The sequence below is a fragment of the Cannabis sativa genome, chromosome 2 (genome assembly GCF_029168945.1).
Source record: "Cannabis sativa cultivar Pink pepper isolate KNU-18-1 chromosome 2, ASM2916894v1, whole genome shotgun sequence".
NCBI classification, from domain to species: Eukaryota; Viridiplantae; Streptophyta; class Magnoliopsida; order Rosales; family Cannabaceae; genus Cannabis; species Cannabis sativa.
In genome coordinates this window covers 81,012,442-81,030,659 of record NC_083602.1, presented here as the reverse complement: position 1 = coordinate 81,030,659, position 18,218 = coordinate 81,012,442, and the positions used below count along the sequence as shown (strand labels likewise).

The 18,218-nt window shown below is 39.5% G+C and overlaps 1 protein-coding gene across 1 annotated transcript; it reads left to right on the top strand.

The window, feature by feature from the left end:
* The first annotated feature begins 10,976 nt into the window (after nucleotides 1-10,976).
* LOC115719610 (outer envelope protein 80, chloroplastic) lies at nucleotides 10,977-17,829 on the top strand. The gene is made up of 16 exons (XM_030648711.2): nucleotides 10,977-11,866; nucleotides 11,968-12,061; nucleotides 12,174-12,256; nucleotides 12,411-12,508; nucleotides 12,618-12,687; nucleotides 13,004-13,094; nucleotides 14,471-14,552; nucleotides 14,657-14,692; nucleotides 15,161-15,314; nucleotides 15,401-15,544; nucleotides 15,672-15,742; nucleotides 15,833-15,908; nucleotides 16,012-16,127; nucleotides 16,287-16,434; nucleotides 16,593-16,662; nucleotides 17,333-17,829. Exons 1-16 carry the CDS (start codon nucleotides 11,129-11,131, stop codon nucleotides 17,485-17,487), a joined length of 2,226 nt encoding a protein of 741 aa, XP_030504571.1. The 5' UTR covers nucleotides 10,977-11,128; the 3' UTR covers nucleotides 17,488-17,829.
* Nucleotides 17,830-18,218: the final 389 nt, after the last annotated feature.

Below are 18,218 nucleotides of genomic sequence, written 5' to 3'. Positions count from 1 at the left end.
TCCACATCTTCCTTAGCAAGAATGGCAGTCATCTCCTCAACGGTCCATTGCTCCTTTTGAGCATTATAGCTTGATCTGATCGAGTCAAATTGGGAGGGAATGGTTTCCATCACAAACCACACCATGTAATCCTCACCAAGATCCAATCCCATGCCCTTGAGCTTTTGGTAACAACCCATCAGTTTGTCAATGTGACATCTAATGTCAACTGAATCAGCATAATTAGTTTGATGGAACAAAGTCAGACATTCATTTTTCTCACTCTTTGAGAATTTCTTGTACTTCTCCTTGATCGCATTGAGAAAATCTTTTGCAATCTTAATTTGGGGGATACTACCATGAATGGACTCATCCATGTGATATCTCATAAGCATCAGACAACAACGATTGGAATGCTCCCAATCCTCATAGGACTTTCTATCCTTTTCAGTGGTATCATTAGTAGGTTTCGGAGGTGCATAAGTTCTCAAGGCCAAATCCACTCTCATAAGAGTCAAATTCATCACGAGAGATTTTACCCACTACCTGTGGTTAGTTCCGTTCAGAGTCAACATGGCAGAGGTTCTTGGATTGCTTAAAGCTAATGAGGAATAAGAGCAATAACCATTAAATGGATGTTATAACATAATCATGCCATTTGTGCTCTCTTCTCATAAATAAATGATCGCAAAATAACACATGATCATTATGCATGCTAGAGTTCTCACACAACTTAACAAGATGGAACTCATACACAGGTAAGAAAAATCTATTAAATATTATAATCAAATGCATTAATTCACTATCGAAAGGATCGATAAATTGTGATTCATAATATTTAATAATTTTCTTCACCATATTACGCATCTTTAATAAGCAACCATCATCGATAGGATAATTAATTACTCATAAAGATCTCAATGTTATTTGGAGGAAAATACAATACTTAAATAAATTAATATTTAAGTGTTCCTCATCACCAAACAATTTTCCATGCTTAATCTTACGATAGGCAAGAAACTAAGCATTAATTGTTGAAATAAATCACAAAATTTATGCCACAATACTAAAATTATCAACCAAATATGAATAAAATTCATGCACTTAGTATTGTACATCCCAAGAAATAATAGAGAATTAAAAAATATGAGAAATTGTGGAAAATGGCCCAAAATGGGCCACGCACGCGCCCCCACGCGCTCTGAGATTTTTTTTTTTTAATAAACACGTGTCCATACGACATGTCGTTTGACAGAAACGACATGTCGTTTGGACAAACGACGTGCGCACGGGGTAGACGGCAAACGACCGTCGTTCGCGAGGCTGGCCCAGGTCAGAGAAACGACATGTCGTTTGTGCGATCAGATCCCCCATCGTGCGACATGCCGTTTTTTAGCGTTCCCAAAGGCTGAAAAATGACGCGTCGTTTTTCTCCGTCCCTGTCGCCCAGAAAACGCCCGTGGGTCTGAAGCTTGGGTCGCGTGACCCGGTTCGTGACCCATCCGAAATCTGACCATATCTTCCACCACCGGCCACCAAATTCGACGCCGTTTGAGGCGTTTTGTCACATTTTTAATTCTCTATCATTTTCTAATACCCATTTAATTCAAAAAATACAAAATAATAGATAAAATATTTTGAATCCGAAATGGGTTTTCCTCCATTAATGAACTTTATAAAAACTTGATATTTTACTATAAAATCATATAGCAACAGTCCAAGTATTAAGAAAAAACCCATTCTACAACATTTAATCTCATATTATCTCCTCCCAACACATTAATCCGAAAAAAAAAATTCAGATTTGAAAATGGATTTATGGGAAAAAAATTTGAGCCCTAAAATCAATAACTTTGGCTCTTGATACCAATTGTTAAAATAACCATTACTCATAAACATTAAAGCCAAGATCTAGTATTTATTTAGAGCATCAAATACAATAAAATACATACCTCCCATACCATCCATGTGAGCCATTATCCTTCAATGTCTTCTATGAGAATCACCACCAATCCTTGAGCAAAAACTAGAGAGAGCACTTGTGGAGCTAACCCATTTTGCCTTTACCATACAAACTCTAATAACCTCTTACCACACATAACACACATATATATACACATGTTATTACCCTTATAACCCTAAGGGGTTATTAACTAATAGGGCTTTTGAGGTCTTTTATGGTATACTATAATTTAATGGGCCAACTATAGTATTAAGGGTGCTCTCATGTGCCTCTAACATATAATTAAGTTGCTAACCATCCCATTATGGTTATGAGTAATGTTGACCGAGGTTTTCGGCAACTAATAAAATATGATTATACTATTGAGCTGTAAGAAAGTGAGAGAAGGATTTTTACGTGGTTGGGGCGTTAATGAGCCTTAGTCCACGAGTCTTTGTTATTTATGGATGTATTTAATACAGATTTTATACTTGGGAGAATGTCACCCTTATAAATACAGAGAATGTTCTTGGTGAGTATTTACTCTTCTTGCTCATATGCAGCCCAAGATCCTCGATCCCATTTAATGAGCTTTGAGGGGGTATTTATAGTGTTGCGGTGGGGTAATCCCTAGAATTGTTCTTACAAGTGTATCTGTAAGTATCCATAAAGTTGGGTATTCCCAATGAATATACCATGAGTAATGCATGGTCAAATCCCTAGGTGCTGTAGGGTTTTTATGAGGAATGTCCTTTTTGCCTTGTGATTGACGTGACTCTTCACAGTGTAGCCGTCGCTAGACTTAAATGATCATTACTGTGGCGCTGTTGGTTGGAGGTTGTGCCGTCAGACTTTATTGCGTGTTGCAGTCCCAACACGCTTCCTCCCATGCAGCATTTAATGCGACTTGATTGCTCAGGAGAAGCCTGACACCTCACGGAGATGCTTTATGCTATGCGAGCTTCCGGGAGCACCTTGCACTCCGGGTGCCTCCTCCGGGACCTATGTCCAGGATGTTTCCTGGTGGCATACAAAGACTTAGCAAATATTTATAAATTATCTGATCCACGTGTCCCTGTCCGGTTGGTCCACGTATATTGGGCGAAATCAGGGGCAACATTTACCCCCCAAGCCTTGTTTACTTGAAAAATAAACCAAGGCTTGCTCAGGTGCCCCTGGTTGACTCCTCGGTTTCCTGGCACGAGCTTAGGGCGCGTGAAGGGGCATTTAATGCAGCGATTTGCTTTTTGCAGAGGTCGATTCGTTTCATGCCCATTGATTGATGCGGCGCATTAATGGTGTTAGACGGATACTCAAACGTTTCCACCGCCTTTATTGCAAATCAATCTGGCCCGTTGATCTTTGGGTATTTGAATCGTGCGTTTCCCCCACCGTTCGATTGGTAGGTGGTGACGCCTGTTCCTCATGCATTTTTTCCTATAAAAGCCACCATCTTTCCTTCATTTCGGTTACTTCCCATTTCTTGCCAGCTTTGCTCCATTTTCCTAGAGAGAAAATTCTCAGACCCAGCACGAAACCTTTGAACACTTTGCAATTTTCTCAGTTCTTCCTTGCTTGCTGCTACCAGTCCTTCTCGTCTTGACTCACACCAGGACCCCCAGTTCAACACTTTATTGTAAGTTTCTTGCATCCTTTGGTAATGACATGCTATTACTCGTTCTGTTTGTTCTTTTCTGGGTTTGCATTCGAGATTTTTGGGCATGCAAGCGTTTAAGTCCTTCATGTATTCTGTTTTGCATTTACTGCTTTAGTTGTAGGATCGCCATTATCATGCCTCTGTTGTTATTGTGCATTTTCATTGTAGAAGACCATACGCTCTTCGTTCAATGGTTGCTTAGGGCATAGAATAGGATCTTTTCTTTCTGTTTCCTTTATCGTGTAAAACCACCTTCTGCGATTTTACTGCACCCGACACCTGTTCAGGGAATCTTTCTAGGGTTTCCGTGTGACACGTGTCCGGAGGGGCCTCTTTCCGGCGGTTAGGGGACCCCATTCCCTTTTTCTTGACTTAGGGTTTGGTACGGGGCCTAGCTATTTGGAATTTTCTCTCTCTCTTTTTTTTTTTTTTTTTTTTTTTTTTTTTTTACAGAATAGAAAATGTCTGCCTCTGGCTCGAAGTCCTCGAAGAAAAGCGGGAAACGCATGGCTACTTTAGAGGAGGTCTCCTTGGGACCCGTTGCCCAGGAGGGGTATAAGTCCCGGGCGACCGGATGGGAAGCGGCCGAGCTCCATTCCACCTTAACCTGTCCCCATCAACTGGAGAATATTGTGGAAGTTGCTGGGATCAAGCCTTCCACCTCAGGAACCTTTCATCGGCCACCTCGCGATGCGGAGACGCCCAACCATAATTATGGCGGCTTCGGAGCCTGGAGCCAGACGCACCTGATGGCTGGTGCCATGCTTCCTCTTCAGGACTACTTTGTTAATTTTCTTGTCTTTGTCGGCCTTGCGCCATACCAACTTATTCCCCAAGCTTACCGCCTGCTCTCAGGCTTGTTTATTTTTTATGCCGCCCGCGGATGGGGGTCTCCTCGCCCGGCGGAAATTTTGTACTTTTATGAACTTGTATCCGTCCCCAAGAAGGGGGACAAACTTAAGGACGGTTTTTATGGGTTCCGGATCCATCCTGCTAACGAAGGGGTGGTTCCGTATAATAGGCAGACTCACGTCAAGGAGTATCGCCATCGCTTTTTCTTTTCCTCCGGGTTCAGGGCAATGGACCACCTGGAGCTCCTTACTGAGTGGGTGAGGATTCCCCCCATATCAGCGGACTGCCCCTACCCAGACCTTCCTCCAGAGGGCCCAGGCCTTTGCTTCCTATGACCGAGCCGATCTTGACGTCGGGGGTTTGGTCACTACGGAAAACTGCAGGAAGGCCAAACTTATCCTTCCGCATCAATCCGTGGAGGACTCTAACCTCTCCCGGGTCATCTGTCCCAATGTAAGGGCGCCGGTCGCGGAGAAGACCTTCCGGGACGAGATTATTGCCACGGCAGAGAAGAAATACCAGGACTATCTCTACCGGAAGGCCCAGGAGAAGGCATACTCTAAGGCCCAGGCGGCCTCCAGGAGGGGGCTTCGTGTGGGGAGCCCAGTGGAAAGAAGAAGCCAGGCGATTGCTGGGAAGTCCGAGGCTAAATTTTTTGACAAGATTCTTCAAGAAGAGATTGGAGATCGTCCCGCCGGGAGGCCCCTTCGCATTGAGGATTCTTCGGAGAGAAGGGCTCCCAGGCCACAGCCTTCGGTTCCAGAGCCAAACTCTGGGGCTCCTGGTGCCAGCACTTCCGGTGCCGGCGGTAAGTCTCCTTTGATAATTCATTATGTTCCTTCCGTTGGCGAATATGCCAGTCGTAGGCCCGTAGGGTTCGACGAGCGTCTACATAGGTTTAGGATGCCCTCGACCCGGTGGGGGGATCGTTTGAAGGAATTTTATTTTTCAAACTTAGGAGATTTTCTAGGTCGGTCTCGGATGGGTTCTGGCCCTCCGGAACCTGTTCCCTTAGGTCCTTCAGCTTACATTACATCCAGCTGGTTCCGGCCTTCGGACAACTATCTCGGAGATGATGCTGCCAGCATTAAAGTTCAGGACTTTGCTAGGGCCGAATTAGGAAGTCCGGGTAGGAGTAGCTTATTTGCCATATCTGGTGTAAGTGGTTTCCCACGAATGTCTAACACTTGCCTATTTTTGTTAAACAGGTATCTCCATGGACGCCATCTTGGACCAGCTTGCCGGAGTTCACACTCCCGAGGCTCCTCCGGCCTTTACTTCTTCCCCAATAGCCCCTGCCCTAAAGATCTCTTCCAGCGCTCCCCCTGACACTATTGATTTAGTGGACGACGAGGAGGTGCTACCGGGAGAAGGTCAAGAAAAGCAATGGGGCTTTTCTGAGGAAGTCACAGAAGGTGCGGGAGAGCTCCGGGCTCTTCCTGAGGAAGCTGAAGAAGGTGAAGAAGAGCCTGAGATTGCTCTGATTCGCAAGCGCAAGGGCAAGATGGTTGCCCAGGACGAGCCCAAGCGGCCTCGGAGAGCTGACACTCCTGCCCATGGTCTCGACGGTGGGGTCTCCCCCATGGAAGAACATCCTGCTCCTCCCAACATTGTGCTGACTCCAGTTCCTGGGGATGAGGTGAGGCAAGAGCTCTGGATAGCCAAGCATAACTATGCCATGGACGAATACTCCCGGGGGTATGCCGAGGTGGAAGCCCTTAGGAGGGTTTTGCGGGTTGAGGTACAGGAAAGTATCAACAACTCGGAGTACCAGGATCCGTGGGACCTTAACTTGGACCCCCTGTCGGACTGGTTCCGTCGCTTCCTTGGGCCCACCTTGGCTCCTTTCGCCGTGGAGATGACTGGCGAGTTCGCTTCTCAGCTTACCCGGTGCGCACCTAAGCGGTTCGCCACTTGCGCCTCCCTGAACTCTATCTTCCAGGTCCAGGACCTCAGCCATTCCCTCACCGTGGTAAGTGCTTTGTAGTTTTGCTTTTCCCTTCATTTTTCTTCTTGGGAATTCTTTCTTACACTTGTGTTATTGTTCAGCTTGCTGCTGAGGCTGGCCGCCTCTCCAAGAACATCATTAATCATGGCTTCGTTCTGTCTGACTTTGGGGACATGAACGACGTCAGGAAGGTCCTTCAGGACCTCACTGCGGAGAGGCAGCTCTACCAGGAGGCTGCTGAGCGCCGGGAGGCTGCTGCTAAGGCCAATGAGGAGGAGGCCAAACGGAGGGAGGCCCAGGCGGAGGCCATGATCCGGGACGAGGCCCAACGGAGGGACAGGCTGGAGGCCCAGCATCTGGAGGAGCTGAGGCGAAAAGCGAGGGCCGGTTGCCAAGGCCAAGCGGGAGCTCCGGGAGGCCAGGGAAGCTTTGGACGAAATGGTTGCCAAGGTGAGATCCTTAGAGGAAACTCACCAGGCGAACTTAGAGTCCAGGGCCGCTCTAGCCGCGGAGCTGAAGGAGCTCAGGGACTTCAAGGAACAAACCATCAAGAAGGCAAAAAGAGCCGAGCTCCTTTCTCCTGTTTCCTGCGGCCGGTGCCCAAAGCGCTTCGACGATGGAGTCTACATGGCTTGGTCTACCAACGACCAAAATATCAAGCTTACCTTCTATCCCAAACCTGAGGAAATGATTGCCAAATTTCGGGAGAAGAAGAAGAAGTTTGATGCCATGGTAGAGGCGCGTATTGGACCTCGCCTTCCTCCGCGTATTGACTGAGCTGCTTCGAGATTAACCCAGTACAAACAAGATTCCGCCCACTTCTTTTACTATTATCTCTTTTTTTTTATATACATATTTGCTGCTGCCTTGGAACAATATATTTAGGTAGCAGTCTTTATTCGAAGGGGAGACAATTTTTTAAGGCCTATCCCTGGGCCGTTTGTATGTATATATGACCTGCCCTTTGGGTCAGGATATTTATATGTGATCTTTCTTTTGCCACATATTTCTCTTTTTAACCTGTCCTTTGGATCAGGATTTTTACACTTATGCTTTTTATTTTTATGCATACTTTTTGACCTGCCCTTTGGGTCAGGATATTTTACTTAGTTTGTTTCTCTGTCTGTCCGTGCGGTATACCCTAGTACCCCCCTGAGTGGCATAGAAACTTTGTTTTTAAGGCACTCAGTTTTTATTTAACATGTAGAGGAGGTATACATTTGGACGGTACAAACTCTTTGAACAAAGTCTAAGTTTTATTTCGCTATTGGTAATATCTTCTGAGGTGATCGGCATTCCAGGCTCTTGGCACAATGGTTCCATCCATTCTTTTTAATTTGTAAGTGCCGGAGCCGATTTCGTCCTCGATCTCATATGGTCCTTCCCAATTTGGCCCAAGTACCCCCACTCCGGGTTTCTGGGTGGCTGGGAAGACTCTTCTTAGGACCATATCCCCAATAGCAAATTTTCTGTTTTTAACCTTAGAGTTAAAATACTTGGTCACCTTCTTTTGTAAGCAGCCATCCGTATTTGAGACTCATCCCGGAGTTCTTCGACTTGATCCAAAGCCTCTTGAAGCAGAGCTTGATTCGTGGCACGATCATAGGTCGTCCTCCTGTGGGATGGGAATAATGTTTCTACCGGGACCATCGCTTCACAACCGTACGCCATTGAAAAAGGCGAGTGACCGGTCGTGGTTCTGGGGGTCGTCCGGTAGGCCCATAATACCCTTGGCAACTCTTCAGGCCAGTTGTTTTTGCAGGCCAGCAGCTTTTTCTTCAAGGTGACCTTTAGGATTTTATTGACTGCTTCCGCTTGACCGTTTGTTTGAGGTCTGGCCACCGCGGAGAAGCTTTTCACTAATCCGTGTTGGTTGCAGAAGTCAGTAAATTCCTCTCAATGAAAGCACCAAAATGTTGACCGAGGTTTTCGGCAACTAATAAAATATGATTATACTATTGAGCTGTAAGAAAGTGAGAGAATGATTTTTACGTGGTTGGGGCGTTAATGAGCCTTAGTCCACGAGTCTTTGTTATTTATGGATGTATTTAATACAGATTTTATACTTGGGAGAATGTCACCCTTATAAATACAGAGAATGTTCTTGGTGAGTATTTACTCTTCTTGCTCATATGCAGCCCAAGATCCTCGATCCCATTTAATGAGCTTTGAGGGGGTATTTATAGTGTTGCGGTGGGGTAATCCCTAGAATTGTTCTTACAAGTGTATCTGTAAGTATCCATAAAGTTGGGTATTCCCAATGAATATACCATGAGTAATGCATGGTCAAATCCACTTTAGGTCTTGTAGGGTTTTTATGAGGAATGTCCTTTTTGCCTTGTGATTGACGTGACTCTTCACAGTGTAGCCGTCGCTAGACTTAACTGATCATTCTTGTGGCTGGTTGGTTGGAGGTTGTGCCGTCGAGACTTTATTGCGTGTTGCGGTCCGACACGCTTCCTCCCATGCAGCATTTAATGCGACTTGATTGCTCAGGAGAAGCCTGACACCTCACGGAGATGCTTTATGCTATGCGAGCTTCCGGGAGCACCTTGCACTCCGGGTGCCTCCTCCGGGACCTATGTCCAGGATGTTTCCTGGTGGCATACAAAGACTTAGCAAATATTTATAAATTATCTGATCCACGTGTCCCTGTCCGGTTGGTCCACGTATATTGGGCGAAATCAGGGGCAACAAGTAACATTAGGCACATAGTTAATGATTATGTATTATGGAATTAAACCTATGATTGTATTAGTTCATTATAATAATTCTAACACTAATTAATTAAGTAGTTGCATGTCTGTTGTTAAAAAAAATTATGTAATAATTAATATTAATAATTGCAACTTATTATTGAAAGTTTAAATAATGTTTTATATTTTTTTTTATCAATTGATCAGTGAAAAAAATTATGCTATTAGTGATTATTAATTTCGTTTTAAAAAGTAGTAATCATCGATTTCTAAGAAAAAAATACACCTCGACAACTTTTCTCAAAAGATATTTTAATAAATTAATTGTTAACAATTAAAAAAAATCTATATATGTAAGACTAAGAACAATAAGATAGATCATATTTTTTTAATGCATTTATATTATTTTTTAGAAACTTTAGTTTTTTCTATGATCTAACTTTGTAAAAAACTCACATTTAAAAAATATTATAGTTTTTTTATATGTAAACTGTAAATAAATTTTTTATTTGTCCAATAATTAATTAGTATTTTACTAATTTAATATTTTTTAAAAACGTAAACTTTTTTTTTTTTAATAATGTATAGCTTATGATTTTTTAAGACCGCGCAACGCGCGACTTTTGTTTCCTAGTTTATTTATATGGTTAGGTTATATATCTTCTAATGGGTATAGATGTAATTTAATGATAAAAAGTCTAAAATATTATGACACAAGTTATAATAAAAAAATTTCTTTTTTGCAATAAATAAATTACCTCTAGCAAAGGTGCTATTGCCATATTGACAATAATAACTCTCTAACTCTTCATACATATTAACCACTTGAGACTAGCTCAAGTGACCATAGGAGAGTACGTGTGTATTGGAGGTCCTAGGTTCGAGTCCTAAGTTATGCATTATGTAATATATAAACGCTTAAATAAAAAAAAAACTCTTCATACATATAAACACATTATTGGATAATATCATAGTCAACATATGCAAAAGAATTTATGGAAAGTGGAAAAATAATAATAAAAAAATAAAAAAGAATAAATAATAATAATAAAGACAAATCCTCTCTTTTCTACTCTTATATAAGAGAACTTTGTGTGTATGCGTATCAAATTAAATATAATTAAATATATAAACTTCAACTTGTATAAACAAAAGTGTGCTTTTTATTAAATAAAATAATAAATAAATTATTTTCTATGGATTGAAATAATTTTTTATTTTTAAAAAAAGAGGTATTTTAAATAACCTAATATAAGTTATTTTGAAGGAAGAAAAGTTATTATAGAAAATTATAAAAAAAATTGAAAGGATTAATTACAAAATGGTAATTGAAGAGAAATATTAAGATTAACCTATATAATAGTGTATGTGGTTGTAATTTAATATCAAGTGAAGGTTAACTATGTAATTTATTTAGTGAAAGTCTAAGAATATTCTCACTTTTAGTAGTTATAGACAGGCTCGGCCCTGGGCATAGGCGGGCTAGGCTTGTGCTTAGGGCCCACCTATCCTAGGGGCCAAAAAAAAAATATTTACCTTTTAAAATTATACTATTTTTTTTACTGATTTTGAAAAATACTATATTTTTTTTCTAAATAAGGGCCTAAAATATTTTCTTTTTCTATGGTCCACTAAAAGTCAGGACTGGCCCTGATTATAGATATATAGATATTATAACTTTGAAAGTAATTGTGTAATTACTAAGGTAATTATGATAATTACATAATTTAGTAATTACACTATATTTTAAAATGACAGGTGTGTTTAGATATGAGATAGTAATTACATGGGAAAATAATATTTTTTAGTAATTAATGTTTAATGTAGAAAGTTTTTACTAATTACGTCAAATTGTATAATTACCTCTAATTACCTCCAATTGCACGCAAATCCGATTACCTTTCCAAAGGCAACCCAAGTTTTGTTTGAAAACTATTTCAATTTGAGAGCAAAAATTGAGTAAGACATTGTAATTTTATTTATTTTCAGTCTCAAACCCTAACAAAGTAACAATCGTCGATCGGAGCTAACAGTCTTTAACGAAGACGGTGACAATGCCGGCGAACGACGACGTTTGCTTCACCACTACTCCTTCTATCAAGGTTCCTTTACCTTCACGGCCACCTCCCTTCGACCTTTTCCTTCTCTTAACCAGAACCAGAAACTCCTTCTCTCAACTTGTAGACTCGGTTAAAACTCACCCGGGACTCCAACGACTCACCCCTAAGCTCCTCCCTTCATCCTCGATACTACCGCCATTGCTTGATAGTCGAACCACTGAGTCGACTAAGGGGAGTGGTTCGCTGAGTCGGTGGTCGAGGCCAGGAATCGATGGACATTTGATCGGAAAATTGCTTCCTTTATGTTCAGCGTCGTTGTCGCTGAGTCGCTCTGAACCTGGAACTCGGAAGGGAAAAGATGGTCATTCGATTGGGAAGTCGCCGCTTCTCTGTTCGGCCTCGTTATCAATTGCTCGTCCGGACGAAGTGTCGCAATCCGGGGCAGAGGGAAAGGAAATACAACAGCAGCAGAAGCAGCACTCTCCGAGTCGACACGACGAAGAGAGGGTGCTGATAAGTGAAGTATTGGTGAGGAATAAGGATGGCGACGAGCTTGAGAGGAAAGACCTTGAAATGGAGGCCTTGGCGGCCCTCAAAGCCTGCCGACCCAACTCAGCGCTTACGGTGCGTGAAGTTCAAGAGGATGTGCATAGAATTATTGGAAGTGGGTACTTCTACTCTTGTGTCCCCGTTGCCGTCGATACAAGAGACGGTATCAGATTGGAGTTTCAGGTATGGATAAAAATTAAATAGAATAAAATAAAAATTGATTTATTTATTTATTTATCTGTGTTGGGCTAATTGTAATTTATTTGTTTATTTTATTGTGCAAGGTAGAACCAAATCAGGAATTTCAAGGTCTGGTTTTTGAAGGAGCAAATGTTCTTCCGACAAAGTTTATAGAGGATTCATTTCGTGAAGGATATGGTAATTTGTTCTAATTGTTCATATGTGAAACGCACTTTAAATATGTTGCTTCTGAGATTATTTTTCATCAGGGCATGCTTGATTTTTAGTATTTTGGTGTAACGTTGTGCAGGAAAAGTTATCAACCTTCGGCGTTTGGATAATGTAATATCTTCTATCAATAATTGGTACATGGAGCGCGGTCTCATTGCCATGGTGGGTTTGTCAGCTTCGAGTTTTATTATCATTATTTTTCATAGTAGTCCATCAATAGACTTGATATGCTTTATACCCTAAATTGCATTGGTTTGTGATAAACTGTGAAGACCTGAAGATCATAACATACGTTTCTTTTCTTCATTGCTTTTAGGTATTAGGTGTTGAGATGCTCTCTGGGGGTATGCTTAAGTTACAAGTTGCAGAAGCTGAGGTCAATAATATCTCCATACGTTTTCTTGATAGGAAAAGGTAAGAACAAGTAATCAATTTGATTTCTGTCTGCTTAATCATGGCTAGGGGCTACAAGAGAATTTTAGATTCGTATAAAGGTGTTCACTGTTTATAAAATCTGCTTCAGTGGCGAGCCAACTACTGGGAAGACAAAGCCTGAAACTATACTATCCCAGCTTACTACCAAGAAAGGACAGGTACTTTCCTGAGTCATATTTTTGTGAACCAATATAACGTACTTTGCAATGCAATATGTTTATAGAATTGGGGTGCTTACTCTGAGGAAACAAAGCATTACCTCTTGAGGTCATTTTCGAAAGTGTTGTACCCCTCATTTTTTATGTACTACTTAATGAAACCATTTATTTTGTGAAGTATTTGTAGAAACTAAAGTTGAATGATGTGCCCCTGGGGTTCCATGTCTTTTTTTCTTTTTGAAGAAGCCTGGTGAAACTGGAGTGGTTTTAGCTAAATCTCAAGAGTTTTCTGATTTGTATGCTCTTGCATGTGTAGGTCTACAGCATGCTTCAAGGAAAAAGAGATGAGGAAACTGTATCAACCATGGGAATTGTTGAAGATGTTAGGATAATTCCCCAACCTGCAGGTGAAAAATGGATGATAGTCTTTTAAATTTTTCAGTTGTGTTTTTGCAATAAATTTTGAATAATGCTTTTTCTAAAAACTGATGTGGAATATTTGCTAATTTTTTATTCAGTATTTTGAAAAAAGTTTAGCTGGTTAGAAGGTTTTGAAAAACTTAAACAGCTGTTGAGGAGTTTTCCCTTAGTCTGGCAAGGTGTAAGCCTCGAGGCGTTTCGAGGTGTACGCCTCAATAATAAGAATAAAAACTTCATAAAATATCATAAAACTCATAAATTTCATAAAAAACAACACATAATTCCATAACAAAGTAATAAAATTCATGAAAATTACTAATGAAGTCTTAAAATCATAAACTAAATTCATTACAGGTTTAATTTGAAACAAAAAATTGTAAAATTCTAAACATATAAAGAAGACGTATGCATAAAGTTGACGAGGATTGAGGAATGAAGGACGCGACTGAGAAGGAGAATTGAGAGATGTTGTACGAGAGGCTTACACTATTTTTGGTAGGAGGTAGAAGTGGATTGATGGGGAGGAGAGGAGGGAGAGAGGTGGGAGGAGATGACAAATTCATTTGTTTGGCAAGAGGGATTGAAAGAGAGGTGAGAGGATAACAAATCCTCTCAAACCTCCAATTTAGAATCCCTCCATTAATGGAAGGACTGAAACTACCCCTCTTTAATATTTTTACTTACAAAAATACCCTCAATAGATATTATTAAAAAATAATTATAAGGATAATACAGTAATTTTATAAATTAGTAATTATCTATCCCTACATCACTCTATCCTTCTACCAAACAACATAAAATGATCATTATTCTCCTCCGCCTTCCTTTCCTTATATTCTTCATCCTTCATTAACTCTGCGCCCATCCTACTCTCCCTCCTACCTACCAAACACAGCCTTACAGTTTTTAGGGTTATATTTTCCTATATTTTCTATAAATATCTGTTAGAAAAAGGCCAAAACTAAATCCCATTAGAAAAGCTTTACAAAAATAAAGCCCAAACCAGCTCACAAAATGACAGTGCTAACACACACACACAAAAAAAGCCCACTTTAGAGGCGTGCGCCTCAAGTACACCCTATTAGTGTCAGCCGTATGCCTCAATAACAGCAGATGAGGCGTATCCTCAGATATGTTTTTTCACCACCTCGCCTCAAGGTGTACGCTTCGATTGATTTTTAAAACTAAAGGCTAACTAACAAGACGGAATGCAAATTCAGGATAACAATCTATATTTTAATTTATAGGTAGCCGGGCAAAAGTTTGAAATTAATTGTTAGATTTTACTGTCTGGTGTAGATTTTTCTCTTTTTTCATTTGCATTGCTATAGGTTATTTGAAATTTCTCTCAACAATGTTTCAGATACTGGTAAAGTTGATTTGGTGATGAATGTTGTTGAGCGTCCAAGTGGAGGTTTTTCAGCTGGTGGTGGTATCTCAAGTGGGTAAGTAATGTTCATAATTGTTATTTACTTTTATATAATTAATTTCCAGTTATTATTTAATTGTTATTTCATATGATACTAATGAGGTGTATTTCATAATGTAGAACTACAAATGGCCTTTTACCAGGACTCATTGGAAGGTAAGCCCACAAACTTTTTCTTTATGTGCTACTTGGTCAGACCATACCATAATCTGATGCAGGGTTTGGAATGAGGAGTGAGGAATATGTAGTTTTTTTTTTCTGGATCAACCTTAATCATTTAGGCTTGCGTCACATAGCTTTTTTTTACCCTGTTGTTGCGACTCAAGTTGTAATAATAGCTTCCTTTTACTAAGTGTTGTCCTTGTTTTTAATTAATGAATGGTACGAAGGGAGACAGTTAAGTTTCCCAATAAATTAGCTTGAGCTTGTTTCCTTCTGCCCCGGTTTAGCTTCTCTAGATTTTGGCTCAATAAAAGCCTTAGCCATTCAGTGGAAAAATACTTGAGCACTTTTATGTTAATCATTTCTAGAGAACTTTTAATTTGTTTGGTTCAAAATCCATTTACATTTTTGTGATATTGCATTTTATGCTTTCGGCTCATTTATACATTGTTTGTGTTGTAGCTTTGCGTACTCTCAGAGGAATCTATTTGGAAGAAACCAGAAATTCCATGTTTCATTAGAAAGAGGCCAAATTGACTCAATATTTCGGATAAACTACACAGATCCATGGATTGCAGGAGATGATAAGCGAACCTCTAGAACAATTATGGGTCAGGTAATTAATTATTATTATCTGTCCTATCCTTCCTTTTTTCGTGATAAATGAGATATTAAACTCTTGAGTGATATTTATTTTGCTAGAATTCCAGAACCCCTGGCACACTTGTTCACGGTAAGGTGCACGATGAGGATTTTAGCCCAACCATTGCTCGTGTCACAGGCGGTATCGAATTTAGCCGACCATTAAGACCTAAATGGAGTGGTACAGCTGGACTAATCTTTCAGGTACATAGTTAACTCTTAGCTGGTGATACCAAATTGGGTTTTCAATCGTTCTAATACCATTTCTAATTTGTCCTGGAGAAGCTTATTTTTGCTCTTATAAATCAATGTATGTTGCATCTTCTACCAGCAAACTGAAGCTCATAATGAAAAAGGAGAAAATATTATCAAGGATTGTTTTGGCAGCCCCCTTACTGCTAGGTAATTTTCTACATGGAGGCTCTATCATGGGACTACTATATGGTCTAATTGTCATTCACTAGTTGTTACAATTTTTGCTTTTGGTTTCAGCGGCAAGAACTATGATCATACATTGCTTGCTAGATTTGAGACTGTCTACACTGGTTCTGGTGATGGATCACCAATGGTTAGTAATTGGAAGTTTCATCCCCGTAACACTTATCAGACAATACTTGTATATAATATATACCTTTAACTGGGCATCTTTCCTGATTTTGTTGAATTTGTAGATTGTTTTCAATCTGGAGCAAGGACTTCCTGTGTTGTCAGAATGGTTGTTCTTTAACCGTGTGAATGCCCGTGCAAGAAAGGATGTTCAAATTGGCCCAGCTCGACTTCTTTTAAGGTATTGTACCTGTTACTGCTATGTATCTGAAACTAAATTAAATGTGGTTGGAAAATTATCATATTATCTTTGCTTCTATGTTGTTTTGGTTATTATTTTTGTTGTTACAACTAATAATCATGCTTATTTTAATGGTTTCAATATTGTCTCCATTTCTAGTTTATCCGGTGGTCATGTTGTTGGCAATTTTTCACCCCATGAAGCTTTTACCATTGGTGGAACAAATAGTGTTAGAGGATACGAAGAAGGTGCTGTTGGTTCTGGTCGGTCTTATGCGATCGGCTCTGGAGAAATTTCTTTCCCCATGGTACGTATTGAAATCATATTTGAATTGTAAACATTTCTTCATCCACAAGTATTCCATGAAATTCTTTTTAAAAGCCTGTAATGATTGTAAGATTCTTAATTTCTCTAGTTCACTTCGCATATTATGGTCTTGCTGGCTTATTCATCTTGTGTTTGTAGGTGGGGCCTGTTGGAGGAGTTATTTTTGCTGACTATGGAACTGATATTGGATCAGGTCCGACTGTGCCTGGTAGGTTTCTTTTTTTTCTTTTCTGAAAGTGTGTGAAGGATTTAGATTATTGAAACAACTTGACTAAGCACTCCCAACAGCTTCCCTACCCCATCCTTCAAAGTACCACACCTATATTTTACTCTCTATTTTACCTTATACATTTACATTTACCATACATCAATTTCGTTATATCATTCAATTATTAGAAGTGAGAAATATTAAAATAAATAAAAATATAATATTTACAAAAGATAGAGAAGCCGATGGATGGTATGTTGTAAAAGTTTGATGTAAAATAGAAAACATGGTGATTTAGTGATCTATTTTGAAGGACAGAGTAAAGAAACTGTTGAGATTGTTCTTAGCTAATAATTTAGTTAGACAATATAGCTAAGCATTGTTCATTAGCTTAAAATTTGCGCAATTATAGCTTATTTATTGTACGTGTATTTTTGTCAATTTTTTTTTACCTTTTAGCTATATTTTTATTTTTGTAGCTATTATACATTTGCTATTGGGAGTCCTCTAACTAAAAAAGTAATTTCTATGATGGAAGTTTAGGATTCTTATTTTTAGTAATTTTTTAATTAAGATTATAGTTTTAATGTAACTATTAAAATTTGATATATATATATATATTCATGTATTTATTTGGTCAATAAAAGTGTGTTGTGTATGATATGCGTAGGTGACCCAGCAGGTGCTAGGCTAAAACCTGGAAGTGGATATGGATACGGAGTTGGCATTCGGTTGGAGTCTCCTCTGGGTCCTCTCCGGCTCGAATATGCATTTAGTGATAGCAAAAATCAGAGGTTTCACTTCGGAGTTGGTCACCGTAACTAGTTTTTCTTTGTTCCTTTTTTGGCTACACTTGGTAGGAATTCTTTTATTATTATTATTAGTTCTTTCTTGTGTTATATTTGCTGTTGGGGGTCCTTTGGTTTTGCTTCTTAAATATAGATAAATACACTTTCTTGGATTTGCCTTGCACCTCGGCGGTACAGCTCAAAGTTTTTTGTCTTGTATACATCAATGCTATTTGTGGTCTCCCTTGCCCATTGTAGGAAACAGACAAAGTTGTTAAGCTAACAATCCCTAATATTAAGGATTAACTGTCCAAAGTGTGAAAATGATTGATTGCTCATAGCAAATGACTAAGAAAATTGTCTCTTATCATGGGACATACATGACTTGTGTTGAGATGACATTTCTCTTTATTTTTTTCACTTAGAACTCGCTTTCAAACACAACGAATACCCTTTTGAGACTATTTGTCATTTAAAATAAATTTATTTCTAGCAAGTAAAGAAATACGAGCTTTACAAAATTTCCAAATTCACAATAACGGAAACATCTTTATCCCGTGGTATAGTGGTTATTTAAATTTAAATTTGCTCTTCATTATTTTATATTTTGTTCAATTGTCTGACTCGGTAAGTATGATGTAGGGGACCAAATTGCAGTATGTGCATATATATATATACACATTTCTTTCTAATGAATTTGTCAAAACAAAACAGGTGTTGACAAAAGGAATGGAAGATGTTCAAGCTTTGATTTTGTGGACAGCATAC